A 13,836-nucleotide genomic window follows, 5' to 3' on the forward strand; every position below is an offset into this window, starting at 1 on the left:
GAGTGGTGTCCAACAAGTAATTTCTGTCTTCTCAGACATGACTTCTCTTGGCTTATCTCAGAAGGTCGGGGGGGTGAGGTCAGAAACCTTCATGAATTTTTGGTGAACATTTTAAGTCATCCAGGACAAGTACTTTCCCATGATTGATGTAACCCTCTAGTTTGCAAGGCGATTTGAACAGTGTTCAGCCACCCTCTCACTGATCTCTTCACAATGAAGGTGAATTGTCATCTTCTGCTGTATGTCTCCCCAGTTGTGGACCCTTAAGCCTGGGCAGTAGACATTATAGCTCAAGATTGGACAAAACTGTGTATGCCTGCTGTATGTTTCCATTGTTGAAGGGGGTACTCAAGAAGTTGAGGGCTTCTAGAAACACCACCATGATTCTAATCGTGCCTTGGTGGCTGAGGAGGCGTTGGTTCCCAGTCTTCCTGGAAATGTCAGTAGAAATTCCCAGACTATTACCTCCATGGACATATCTGCTTCATCAGGTGGGGACAGGGAAGCTTCATGGAAGTATCGAAATGCTTTGTCTAACTGCATTGGAACTGTCGACAATCTCCTCAGCGCTCAAGACTGTTTTAAGTCGTCTGGGGTGGACTCTTTCCTAACGGCAAGGGGAAAGTCCACTAATTTCTTTATCAGCACAGTGGGAGGTTTATAGATCATGGTGCAAGTCCAGCACTAACAATGCAATAAAGTTGCTGCACTGCTAGAAAGATGCCAAAGGTTTGTCTGTTTCCTGTATCAAGGCTATAGATCCATGCTGGCTTATATATTAAGGCATTTTGGATTGGGTATTTCAAAAGAAACTGACTTAGTTGAAGCTATTCTCTCATTTCAGCTAGAATATCAAAGGTTCTGCTAAAACTGCTTTTATGGAACCTAGATGTTGTCTTAAGACACCTTAGAGGCCCTCCTTTCAAACCCCTGAGGGAGGGTTCTCACAAGACTCTTTCCTAGAAAACACTTTTTGGTGGCCTTGGCTTTGGCCAATGGAGCGAATTAAAAGCGATATCATAGTTTGTAGGTTTTCACGTACTGGAGCAGAACTAGCTTTTTTGTAATTTTTTTCTGCTAAAGTGATGTCAAGGCTAAAGCTCTTCTAAAGGTTTTCTCTGTACCCTCTCTAGCAACTTTAATGCCTGAGGAAGAAGAGCCATTTTTTTGCCCTGTTAGGTTTCTAATGATTTATATGTCCCATCTTGAAACTATTAAGGAACAGTGTAGGAACCTATTTTGCACTGTCAAGAATCCTGAGATTCCTGTGTCTAAAATGCCATAGCTTTCTGTATTAAATCCTTAATCCTGGAAACACACCATGCATTGTCTCCAGAAGATCGTTCCCTATTGAAGGTGAAGCCACACAATTTCAGAAGAGCAGCTACATCCATTAGTTTTCATTAGCTCCTCTCTCTAGACCATCTATTTTTGGCAGCGCAGTGGAGGTGTTGCTCTGTGTTCACCTCTAACTACTTGAGGGCTGTCAACATCCAGTAGGAAGACTGCCGTACACTAGCACCTATAGTTTCCGCAGGGGAAATTTTTCCTAGTCTTCCCCTTATGATTTATGAACAGGTGAAGGTTCTTGCTATCGACCCCCATTCTGGGTAAGTTGGCAAGTATTGGAATTCATACATGGTATTATCATACTAGACTTTTGCTTAGTTGTATTTGCTTTGTTTCTCTTAGGTAAGGGCAAACAAAGTTCATTAGAATAAGTAATGTTGGACTTATGCTGCAAAGCCATTGATCCTTATTGAAGAAAGCTACCCTGAGCTGATCAAGAACCACATTTTCTTGCAAATAGGTGGTGTTGTTCTGACTGTGATGTACCACAGAAACTCGGTTACGGAAGCGGTAACTCTTTAGGGATCATGTTTAGTTGTGATTTTAGCTCCCATCAGCTCTGCAAGTCTTAGACACAGAGGCCTAACTTGCCATTTTTCATGCACAATCTCAACCAGTGGCTAGATTCAGGGCCCACGTAGTGGACCTCACCTGACCTGATGAAGATCCTCAAATGACAAGTACAGCACTTGCCATGGGATCGTATTCATCAGGTAAGCAATGATAAGGATATTTCTATCAGATGGTTTGGTTATAGGGAAATCTCTTACCCTCCTCCAGCATACAATGTTGGAGTCAGCAGATGATAGAGGGTAAGTTCCACCTCAAAAATAATGATTTTTATGATGAAATAAATTTTTTCACTACTTACCCTCTGTCACTGAGATCCCACCCTTGTTCCCTCTTTAGAGATTAAGAGAAGAATGGCAATCAAAGTAGTTGCTGTCTTACTCCCACCCTTCAAAGAGTGGGGTAACTATCAGAGCCATTTGTTAATGACTGTTTCAATTGTAACACTTGTTGAACCCACATCAAGAAGTTGCAGATAATGCGAACAAAAGAGGGTAAGTACCTAAAAAATTGATTTTATCATAAAAATCATTAATTTGTACAAAAGGAAACCTCAGTTTAGAATTCATGTTGCAATTTGTGATTTATTATTTTAGAAATTAGTGATATTTAATTGTATTTTTGATAGATATCCTTAATATTTTATAGCAAGTAATTTGTATTGAGTAGGAAATTTGGGAGCTACTACTGAGCATCGGTTGCCTTTATTTCCTTTACAGTGTATTTTATAATTTTTTATAATCCTAGGTAACAATATGAATTTTTTTTTTTCCTATCTACAGAAACATTAGCATCACGAGGTGAACGGCTGGAACTTTTGATAAATAAGACAGAAAGTTTGAATTCTACAGTAAGTTTCCTATCTCTTGTAGTAAAGCGTCAGTTTTCCTGATAGTATATTTTTTCATATAAGTTTAGGATCCTTTCATGGTGTTTTTCAGTTAACAAATATGTCCCATAAATATTCCATTCATGTTTTTAGAGATGCAATTCAAAATTTTGTAATGATTTTGTCAAGAGGAGTACAGTCAACCCCCGCCTATTCGCAGTTCCAGATTCGCGGACTCACCTGTTTGTGGATTTCTCTATGAACATATACAGTGGGTCCCCGCTACATAGTGTGTCAGCAATCGCTGCTTCTGTTAATCTCTGGTTTTTCTGTGGAGCTTATCTCCAAATATATCGCGGAAAATTCACTAATTCGTGAATGTTTACATAGCAGTATTCACTAATTACTGTATTTTCATTTTATTTTCATGACTAAATACATTTTTTATGATAAAAAATGGTTTAATAATTTTCGAGTATTAATATTAATTAATGTAAACAGCAAAATATCAATAAAATGCTAAATTAAAATCTCTCAAAATCACAAAACAGCTTACAATGCCCATAAGTCACCTCAGTTCTCTCTCTCTCTCTCTCTCTCTCTCTCTCAGTATACAAATCTTTTATTGCAAAAACAGCAAAATTTCAATAAAACTTTATTTCATTTACAGAATAAACTATAATGTTGATCTGTTATTATCGTAATATGTATAAAAAAAACCGATTGTCTTGACATTCGGTATTGTTTTTACTGTAGGTATGTGTTACCATATTTTTTCTTTCTCTGATTTACTGAACCGTGCTTCATTAAAAGTTTAGTAGTCGACACTATGATTATCACACATGTTATGACCCTACACAAGGTCAATTAGGGTCATAATCTCCTACTGCATCTGTTTTAAGAACAGCATCATATCATCTTACATCCCTAAGATTCTCTGGTAGCAATGACCAGCACTGGGCAGCACATTACTTCTCTCTCGTCGACTCCTCTCACTGAATCTATCCTCAAACGAAGGCCTACTGGAATTAAACACGGAGATACGAAACTAGACTTCATTTGCAGAGTTAACGAAAGTATTTCAGCAAAAGTTACGGTCGTGAAATGGAATGACTCACACCCCCGAAAAATGGAAATCATAACTAGGGGAAATTCAGATTCACAATTTATCGAATTAATGATTCTAGACCAACCAATACCAGTGACTAACACCCTGGCCACCAAACAAAATAAAAAGGTCAGTTATTTTAGACCAAAATAAATGTCACAGAGTATGTTAAAAGAACCCCACTTCCAAAATATTTGTCCTCACAGGACGAACCCAGAATTCCTGTTAAAAGAAACATATCATATATTAAAACCTGAAATGGTGTATGAAGAAATCAACATTCAAAATGGAAAAATGCACAGTGGAGAACAAAATGGGAAAAATACAATGGAGAAACAGAGGAGTTTCACTGCGACACAAAAATGGGTATTCCATATAATGTCTGGAAAAAATATAAGTGTTAATGAGTTATCTTACTCACTTCCTATGGCCTCAAATAACTGATCTCACAGTGGCTGTTTGTATCCACTAGCACTTCTCAAAGAGCGAATCACACCCAGCCGCAAATCAAAGTCCATAGCCATTGTATGTTCCTCTCATAATATACCATTAGAGAGTGCATGTACCCTTCCCTGGAAGCGTGACGACACCGGTTCAATGTTTGAAAGATCACAACACTTCCATCAACCTGTCACATGATCAGAAGGCACAAATGAACGCGTCAGATACCTGCTGTATCTAACTGTGGAAGCCTCCAATGTCAACATCAATGCACCTGCACTAGATATGCCTTTCTCAGGCCAGCACATAGTTCGTCAAAAGACTTAATACGTATTATAACAGTACACAAGAGAATATTTTATCACTGTTGATTTTTTATCTATAATTGCCGTAAAAATATTTGAAATCTGAATTTCATATGTAAGCATCACAAGGTTACTGTTATTCTCCTCCCCAGCTTGTCAAGTCAAGGCTCGTCATCAGCTGCTGTACTGAGACTTTATTTGTAGTAAACACCAATTTTCTCTCTCTCTCTCTCTCTCTCTCTCTCTCTCTCTCTCTCTCTCTCTCTCTCTCTCTCTCTCTCTCTCTCTCTCTCCTAATGAAATATGAATTACTATATCATAAACTTTGTGTACAAAATTAAAAATAATTCCATTAGTAAATTTGTTTCTTTTAGCAGTTAAAAAATTATTTTTCTGATTCTTTCAGTAGTAGTGAGCCTCAATCAGCTGATTCTCAGAATGCAAAGATTACAAATGGGATGATTCATATTATGATGATAACAGATCAAAATAATAATACAGTATAAATGGATTCTGTAAGTGAGATAACATACTAATGTGTTTAATATTAATATTTGAAAATTAATAAATCATTGTAACATACATACACAAGAGAATATTTTATCACTGTTGATGCTTGCGACAAACATTTTTCAGAAGACAAAAATACACTCTACAGTACGTACTGATTACTGTATTTTGCTGTGTTTACATTAATATTACAATACGGTACTGTAATCAATACAGTAAATCATTTTTTATATCATAAATGTGTTCATTCACAAAAATACTAACATATAAATACATACGCAGATTGCATGACGTAAGCAAGCCTACTGTTTAATTGATATGTACGTATTGCACAGTATGTACTAACAGTAGTTACATTGTTCTACAAACTACCCATGTATTTTAGATATGCTTTAAACTTATCCTAAAACACTTTACTGTACTGTAATATAATTTCAAAATCATCTTACAAAACAAAAAATAAAATGCACAATTGTGCAGTACACAATACGTAGTTGGCCATACCCTCACATACTTCTCTGCGAAGACAAAGTGATAGTATGTAGCTGTAAGCCATAGTATGTACCTATATATTTTTAAGGCTAACATTGTAAAATGACTTTGAAATATTAAATTTATTTTATGATGATAATTTAAGGTATATTTTGTGTTTGAACCATTAAAATAGGCAGTTATAAGCATTTTTAGAGGTGGGTCTTTGGTGCCTGAACTATCTAAATAGCCAGTCATAAGCATTTTTAGATGGGGATACCAACAATGCAGATTTTTGCTTAACAAGGGGTGGTTGTAGTCCCTATCCCCTGCGATTACTGGTGACCCACTGTACATATTATTCTTGGAAAATTCGCCTATTAGCGGTATTTTTCATAGAGAAATATTCACAAATTACTGTATTTTCATATTTCGGGACTAAATGCACATTTTTGATAAACCTATTAAAATATTCAGGTATAAGCATTTTTAGAGGGTTTTTTGGTGTTATGAACTATCGAAATAGCCAGTTATCAGCATTTTTAGAGGGGTTTTAAATCAGTATTTTTAGAGGGGTTTTAAGTATTCGCAGATTTTAGCTATTCAAGGGGATAGTGGTATGCATCCCCACGAATACCAGGGGTCGACTGTACCCTTGCAGTACAGGCAGTCCCCAGTTATCCGTTCTGAGGGTGGGATGATAACCGAAAATCGGGGCTCATCAGCATCAAAAAGTGCCAATTTTCAGTTATCGGCGCCAAAAAAGCTCCGATTTCGGTTATCGGCACCTCTGTTAGGTATGTATCAGCGCCAATGCCCAATTATCAGCGCTGATAAGTGGAAATCAGCAATTTTCAACGCCAAAAGTTGCTGATTTTTTTGCTAAACAAGCACCATAAAAGTGGACTGCCGTTAACCCTTAAACGCTGAGCCTCTATTTACAAAAGTGTCTGCCGTATGCCGGCAGCGTTCGGGAGTTAGCGCCGAAGCGGAAAAAAAAGTTTTTTTCAAAAAATCACAGCACGCTTAGTTTTTAAGATTAAGAATTAATTTTTGGCTCCTTTTTTATGTCATTGCCTGAAGTTTAGTATGCAACCATCAGAAATGAAAAAAATATCATTATCATATATAAATATTGAAATATATGACAGTGCAAAAAAAAAATTTCATATATAATTGTATACAAATCGCGCTGTGAGCAAAACAGTTAAAGATAATGAGTTACTTTTATTTTCTTTGTATTGTACACTAAATTGCGATGATTTTGGTATATAACAAATTGTAAAACGATCAAAGCAACACAGAGAAAATATTATCACAAAATGATGCATGAATTTGTAATGTGCGGATGTAAAAAAAAAGTTTTTTCAAAAATTCACCATAAATCGAAATAATGTGCTAGAGACTTCCCGTTTGTTGCAAAATGAAGTAAATTGATTGAATATTACTAGACTGTAAGTTTTTAGCTTACAGTTGCAGTTTTTTACCATTTCGGTCGAGTTAAAGTTGACCGAAGGTCGAATTTTTTCTATTTATCGTGATTTACATGAAAATATTTCAAAACTGATAAAAGCAACAACCATGAGTTATTTTTGTTGTATTCTACATGAAATTGTGCACATTTTCATATATAAAACTTTATGTAACGTCTAATATAAAACGGTGCAAACATTTCGACAAAGTGACGAAAGAATTTCTGAGATGTTCGGCCGAGTTACCGCGCAGACGTAAGGAAAAAGTTTTTTTCAAAATTTCACCATAAATCAAAATATTGTGCTAGAGACTTCCAATTTGTTGCAAAATGAATGTAAATGATTGAATATTACTAGAATGTAAGAGTTTTAGCTTACAATTGCATTTTTCGACAATTTCGGTCGAGTCAAAGTTGACCAAAGGTTGAAATTTTGGCATTTATCGTGATTTATATCAAAATATTTCCAAACTGATAAAAGCTACAACCATGAGATATTTTTTGTTGTATTCTACATGAAATTGCACACATTTTCATATATAAAACTTTACGTAACGACTAATATAAAACGGTGCAAACATTACGACAAAGTGACGAAAGAATTTCCGAGATGTTCGGCCGAGTTACCGCGCACGGACGTAAGGAAAAAGTTTTTTTTTTTTAAATTCACTATAAATCGAAATATTGTGCTAGAGACTTCCAATTTGTTGCAAAATGAAGGTAAATGATTGATTATTACTAGAATGTAAGAGTTTTAGCTTACAATTGCGTTTTTTGACCATTTCGGTCGAGTCAGAGTTGACCGAAGGTTGAAATTTTTTGTAGTCGACGTACGGTACGTCCACTCCTCACCCGACAGACAATTTTAGTCGACTTACGATACGTCCAGTTGGCGTTTAAGGGTTAACTGAGCCCGCCGGTAACCGAGTCCACCGTTAACCGGTGACTGCTTGTATTACTTTACACTGACAGCCTTACAACGAAACCCGGTATCACTTAAATTTGAGGAATTTACACAAGAGATCTCCAGTGTTTGTATTGCTTGCAGTTTGCTTTGCTTGAAATCTATAGACATTAAATGTTTCTTGCAGTTACCCTGCAATTTCTTGCTGCATTGTTTTTTACACCTTCATCTGTTGCTGTTGGCTACTTCCAAGCTAGCTGTCCAACTTAATCACCTAGCTAAATTAGATTCTTGTACAGTGTTAAGTACTGACCTTTGTCCATGCTCTTGCGATGTTACTTACCTGGAAGCCAAGATCCATGGATGCAAATGATATTGCTAGCCAGTCAGCAGAGTATCTTCTTTAGATTCAAGAGTGGGGTGTTTATGCTATGAGAAGACCATGGTTTATACTAACGTAAATGACAGATTCGTAATTCCACTGTTATAACTGGTTAAAATGATTGGCTGTTTGTATTCTACCTTCTCACTTGCAGGTACCTTGAGTGAGAATCCCACTTTCTGTTCATTCTTTACCTTGCCACCATTGTGAGAGGATCTCTTGTTAGGGTGGTAATATTCCAGGAATTTCACACACAAAATTTATGGTCTTATGTCAAATTGTTGTTGTTAGTGACTGTATTATATGAGAGTTCAGTGATGATTTGTGATGTAAAGGATTGCTCAGAAGGATTGTCTAAGTTAAAGAATGATGGCCACACCCAGTGTGTGGATTGTATCAGCCAGACTTAGGTTTAGAATGTAGATGTAATGAGTGGGAAAGTTTGAAGTGATTCAAGATCAGGAGAGGACACAGAATTAAGTCTGCTCCTACCAGTCAAGCTGCTCCTTTTGACTCTCTTGGGGTTCTTGCTGCTTTAATTAGAGGTATAGGTATTGCTAGTCCCCTCCTTAATATATATGCAGATTGTTTTGCATTCCTCTTGAGATCAGATGTGAGAGCCCACCCATGGTCTGGAACATTCCATAAGACCACCTGCATGCATGGAACCAAATGTGCGTGGTGTAGACTTGCAAGAGGAGTGAGCCAAGGATGGGAACAGGGTAAGATGAAACAATTACAGAAAAGTCCTATGACATTCTGAATTTGCCCTTCAGTTTGGACATAGCACACCTGAACATGGCTGTGAGAACTGATAAATGGCCTTTGTCACCGTCTGACAAATTGGAAGTGTTTGTATCTTGGTTCATGTATGATAAACATGGTAGGGAGGAAAAAGTAGTTTACTTGCTGATTTTGTTGATTCTGAGTAGCTGAGGTAAATGGGTAATTTTTGATGAATGCCCAACAGTTTTCACCTATAAAGAATGCTGAACACAACCTGTAGATGTGGCAGTGGCAAGCTGCGCACTGTTCATTATCGTATCAACAATGCACCTTGTGTCAGAGCAACTCTCATTATTCTTTTTGAGGTTGCTGCAGGATAATTATTCACCCATATCCCATGCCTTTTCGTCAGGCAGAGTGGGCGGGTTTGAGGACCCACAGCGGCTGCCAAAAATAGGTTTTTCCCATGTCAAAACCTGTTTTTTGATAGCGTAGCTGCTGTTCATCCTTAAAGGAGCTTATCAAAGAAATTGACAAGTAACGAAATGGTTAAGCTCTTAAAATTCAATCCCAACAACCCAGATCAAATTTTTGGTCCAAGGTTAAGCCACAGAATAAGCCATATTCTTTATTCCAGATACCCATAGGGTTTGGCAACAAAGAACATGAAACTAAACACAAACTTACAATTATTAAGATGTAGTTCTGAAGTGACTTACCTAAATATGCTGGGTTTGGTCTTGGGTATTCACCTAAATATGCTGGGTTTGGTCTTGGGTATTCTTGCACCTTTCCCAGCGATATCTTAGCATACCCACCACATCAAGAAGACCCCTGGTTTACTGCCATAGTGCCTATGGGGTCAGGACTTACTATACCATCTACTGATACACAATGCAGTCAGATTTGTTCGAACTCGTGGCAACAATGCTTAAGAATACTGGCAGTCTCCTGTTTACAATGGGGGTTCTGTTCTGACGCTGCGTCGTAAGCCGAAAATCGTGAGAGAGAGAGAGAGAGAGAGAGACTGTTTGCCTCACTGCATATCTACCAGAAAAAGACTTGGAATTTCAGTAACTCGAGCATTACCTGAGTATTTTAATAGTTTTATCATAAAAAGTGCATTTAGTCATGAAAATGAGATGAAAATACAGTATTTAGTGAATATTTCTCAGTGAAAAGTACCGCGAATGGGCGAATTTTCCGTGAATAATGGGTAGGTACGTTCCAAAGAGAAATCCGCGAACATGTGAGTCCGCGAATCATGAGACTGCAAATCAGGGGGGTTTACTGTAGAGGTGCCTTTGGCTTCACTGCCACGCCACTATGGTTGAGATGAGCCACGTGAGAGGCAATATTTTCCTGCCAGGTAGGTTACAACAAACATTTTATCAGTGTTAACTACTTACTCTTCTTAAAGTTCATCTTCACTCATGAGTTTTTAAGTAGTACATGCCCATGCATCCCACCTCCTGTGAATCTGGGATTCAGCTATGTAGTTACTTGCTAAGTTATATAAAAATTACATTTTTATGGTAAGATAAACTTTTATATATACTTACCAAGTAAGTACATGATCAAAGCCCTCCCTTCTCCCCTCTCATGGGCATAGGGCATAAACGAATTGGGCTCATTAGTATTGTTGTACCTATCCTTCCCCGAAAGTGGGTGGGAGGAGTTAACTACACCACAATATTGGAATGCTACTGTGAATTTTCAAATTTAAGCTGCCTATAAGCAAAATGTAATAGCTATACACTTACTTGGTAAGTATATATCAAACTTTATTTTATCATGAAAATGTCATTTTGGAATCGAGGGAGTATGTACAATTTGTATTTGACAGAGTTGTGTCAGTTTTTAACTTTATATTTCAGACTGAGCACTATTCAGTTATTCACGAATATTTGCCCGTTTGAACATGGCTGCACTTAGAAAAAGTAAATTTCATTTGTTTCAGGACAATAGTCTTATTCTAGCAAAGCCTTTGGAAGGGACTTTTGGGGGCAAGAGAATATGTGCTAAAGTTAACAGAAAGGTTAGGCTTAGTAGTCAACCTTCCAAAGTCCAAATTGATTCCAACTCATCTGTGTCATTATTGGATGATAGACTGTTCTTTTTAGGCTTCTCAAATTCAGAAAAGGTTGACAGTTTTCTCCATTGTGATAGAATTTTAATCCCCATGGGTTTTTCCTGCCTTGAAGTGGATGAGTCTGTTGGGACACTTGGCCTCCTTAGAAAATTTGTACCCTTTGCAAGACTTAGGATGAGATCTTTGCACCCAGATTCAACTTTAGAGGAGGAGAATCAGGCGGTGAAAGTCACTCCTCTTTGGTTGACAAACAGAAATTTCTTGTCCTGAATACCTCTAGGAAATCAGAACCCAGACTTATCATTATACAGTACGGTATTCAGATTCTTCTGTCCAAGTTAGGGAGCTGTGTTACGAGGTCTGGAATTGCTGGGACAGTGGTCAGACAAAGGATCCCTGGCAGTCAAGAAGGCTGTGATTGGGTTGGAGGAGTTTGTGTCAATCAAGAGAAAAGCAGTGTTTTCCAACAACTCAGCTACCTTGTTTTACATCAAGAAACAAGGAGTTATGAAGTCAGCCATTTGTTTCATTTAGTTCAAGATGTTTTTCTGGGGACAAGTGAGAAGAATCAAATTAGTTCCTCAGTTCATTCCTGGAAAGATAAATTTACTAGTAGATTTGCTGGGTCTGTAAGGCCAGATTCTTTGCATTGACTGGACCTTGAATATAGATGTGTGCAAATGCTTGTTGAGATTGTGGGAAGTCCAGTAGTGGATCTCTTTGCCACCTCCATGAACCCCTGGCCTCTGATCTATTGCTCTCCCAAGCAAGATTCAGGTATGGGCAATAAATCTGATGCAAATTGACTGAAGGACATGGAAATATGTGCTGTTTCCCCCCTTAGCCAAATAGAGGCAAGCAATAAACAAGATCATCTCCAAATTCCAGAATGATTGTAGTAGCTTCCTGGTGGTCACAAAGGGAGTGGTTTCCAGTTCTGCTAATACTTGACAGATTTTCCCAGGTACCTGCCCAACAGGAAAGAACTACTCCATCAACCTCGTGTTTGAAAATTTCAAAACTTCACCTGCTTCAGCTGACCACACGGCAACTCTCAGCCACCTGGTCAGAGCAAAAACCCTTTTCATGAGAGGCTATTAAATTGATCCCCAAGTCAAGGAGATCGTCACCTAACCAGCTTCATGAACATCAGTGGTCCGTATACTGGTGTTAAGTGTCAGACTAAGGATTCGATCTTACAGCAGTTTTTCAGTGCCATTAATGGTGTTTTACAGCGCCATAATTTGATGTTACATCAATTACGGCACCATAAGCGCCGTAAACGGCGCTAACAGCAAGGATAGGTTTGACGCCTATTCTTGCTGTTAGCACCGTAAACTTGATGCAACATCAAGTTACGGCATCGTAAGCACCATTAAATTGCTGATAATGGCAGAAATCAACTTACAGCATGGCACTGGAATGGATCCCTCGCCGTAATGTATTAGGTTTTAGGTACCTTGGATATAATGAGAAGTTATCTGTTGCTGCCGTTAAGGATTACAGGCCAGTCTTGCCTTCATTTCTCAGACACAAATATGAACTTGTTTCATGCTAAGGATATACAGTATTTGAGGTAATGAGGTCCTTTTAAACTGAGTTTCCTAAGTCTAGTAACAAACCCCTAGCTTAGAACATAGATGTAGTGTAGTATTAAAATTAATGATGCTTCTACCTTTGAGCCCTTGGGAGAAGCATCCCTTAAATACCTTACAGTTAAAACACTTCTTTCTTGCTCTTGCCAAGGGCTAAAAAAGATTTTTGTGTAAAGGGGTTTCTGTACTTAGGTTTGTTGTGTTCTCTAATCTTATGGCTCTCAAGGTTTATTGCGATCTCTAATCTTATGGCTCTCGAGGTTTGTTTTGATCGCTAATCTTATGGCTCTTGAGGTATGTTGTGATCTCTAATCTTATGGCTCTCAAGGTTTGTTGTGATCTCTAATCTCATGGCTCTCGTAGGAAGTGAAAGTGAAGCTTTGCTGTTATGTTAGAGCCCAAAAGGCTTATCTGGAAAGGACAAAAGTTTGAGGTGATGCAAATAATTTGTTGCTTTAGAGAACTGCGATTTCCAGTGTTCGAGAATGTAATGTCTTATTTAATTTGAGGATTATTTATACTGTGTTCATGCTAATTCAAGGGATGGTCATATGCCTGTAATTTATGTAAAAGCTCTTGATGTAAGACTAGCGGCATCTTATAACTCTATGAAATATTAATCTTTATCTGAATTACTCCATGCCATCAGTTGAGGCACAGTTCAGTATTTGCCTCATTATTTTGAAGATGTAGAGATGAATTAACTTGCTGCTGGAACTATATTATCTTTAACTCAAGTGAGGTCACTTTTTCCCCTTGCCTCCATTCCTCAAATCCCAGTTTAATTTTGAGTTATGGGATTATGAAGGTATGGTTTGTATTTAGGAGCAAATTGTCTTTTCAGAGAGGCATTTTTCAGTTGTATGGTTGCCTTGCTTGCAAGTCCAAAACCCATGGCCATGGGTATTGCATCTCGTTCTGTAAGTGAAATTTTCACTTTTATGGTTACTTCAGTTGGATAGCCGGGATAGTACCATTGGCTCTGATTAAGGATTCTCAATAGAGGCAGTACTATCTCTTAGGATTCCTTCTCAGGTAAGTTTTCATAATGATACTTTGCCATTAATTTTTTCTTGTTTGGC

The 13,836-nt window shown here is 37.7% G+C and overlaps 1 protein-coding gene across 8 annotated transcripts in view; it reads left to right on the top strand.

The window, feature by feature from the left end:
• LOC136829995 (vesicle-associated membrane protein 7-like) overlaps positions 1–13,836 on the top strand; it is a 140,033-nt gene that overhangs the window by 118,869 nt on the left and 7,328 nt on the right. For all 8 annotated transcript variants that reach the window (XM_067089201.1, XM_067089210.1, XM_067089184.1 and 5 more), the window contains one exon: positions 2,703–2,770. In XM_067089201.1, coding sequence (XP_066945302.1) covers positions 2,703–2,770 — 68 coding nt within the window. The remainder of the gene's footprint in view (positions 1–2,702; positions 2,771–13,836) is intronic.

The sequence above is a fragment of the Macrobrachium rosenbergii genome, chromosome 4 (genome assembly GCF_040412425.1).
Source record: "Macrobrachium rosenbergii isolate ZJJX-2024 chromosome 4, ASM4041242v1, whole genome shotgun sequence".
Taxonomy (NCBI): Eukaryota; Metazoa; Arthropoda; class Malacostraca; order Decapoda; family Palaemonidae; genus Macrobrachium; species Macrobrachium rosenbergii.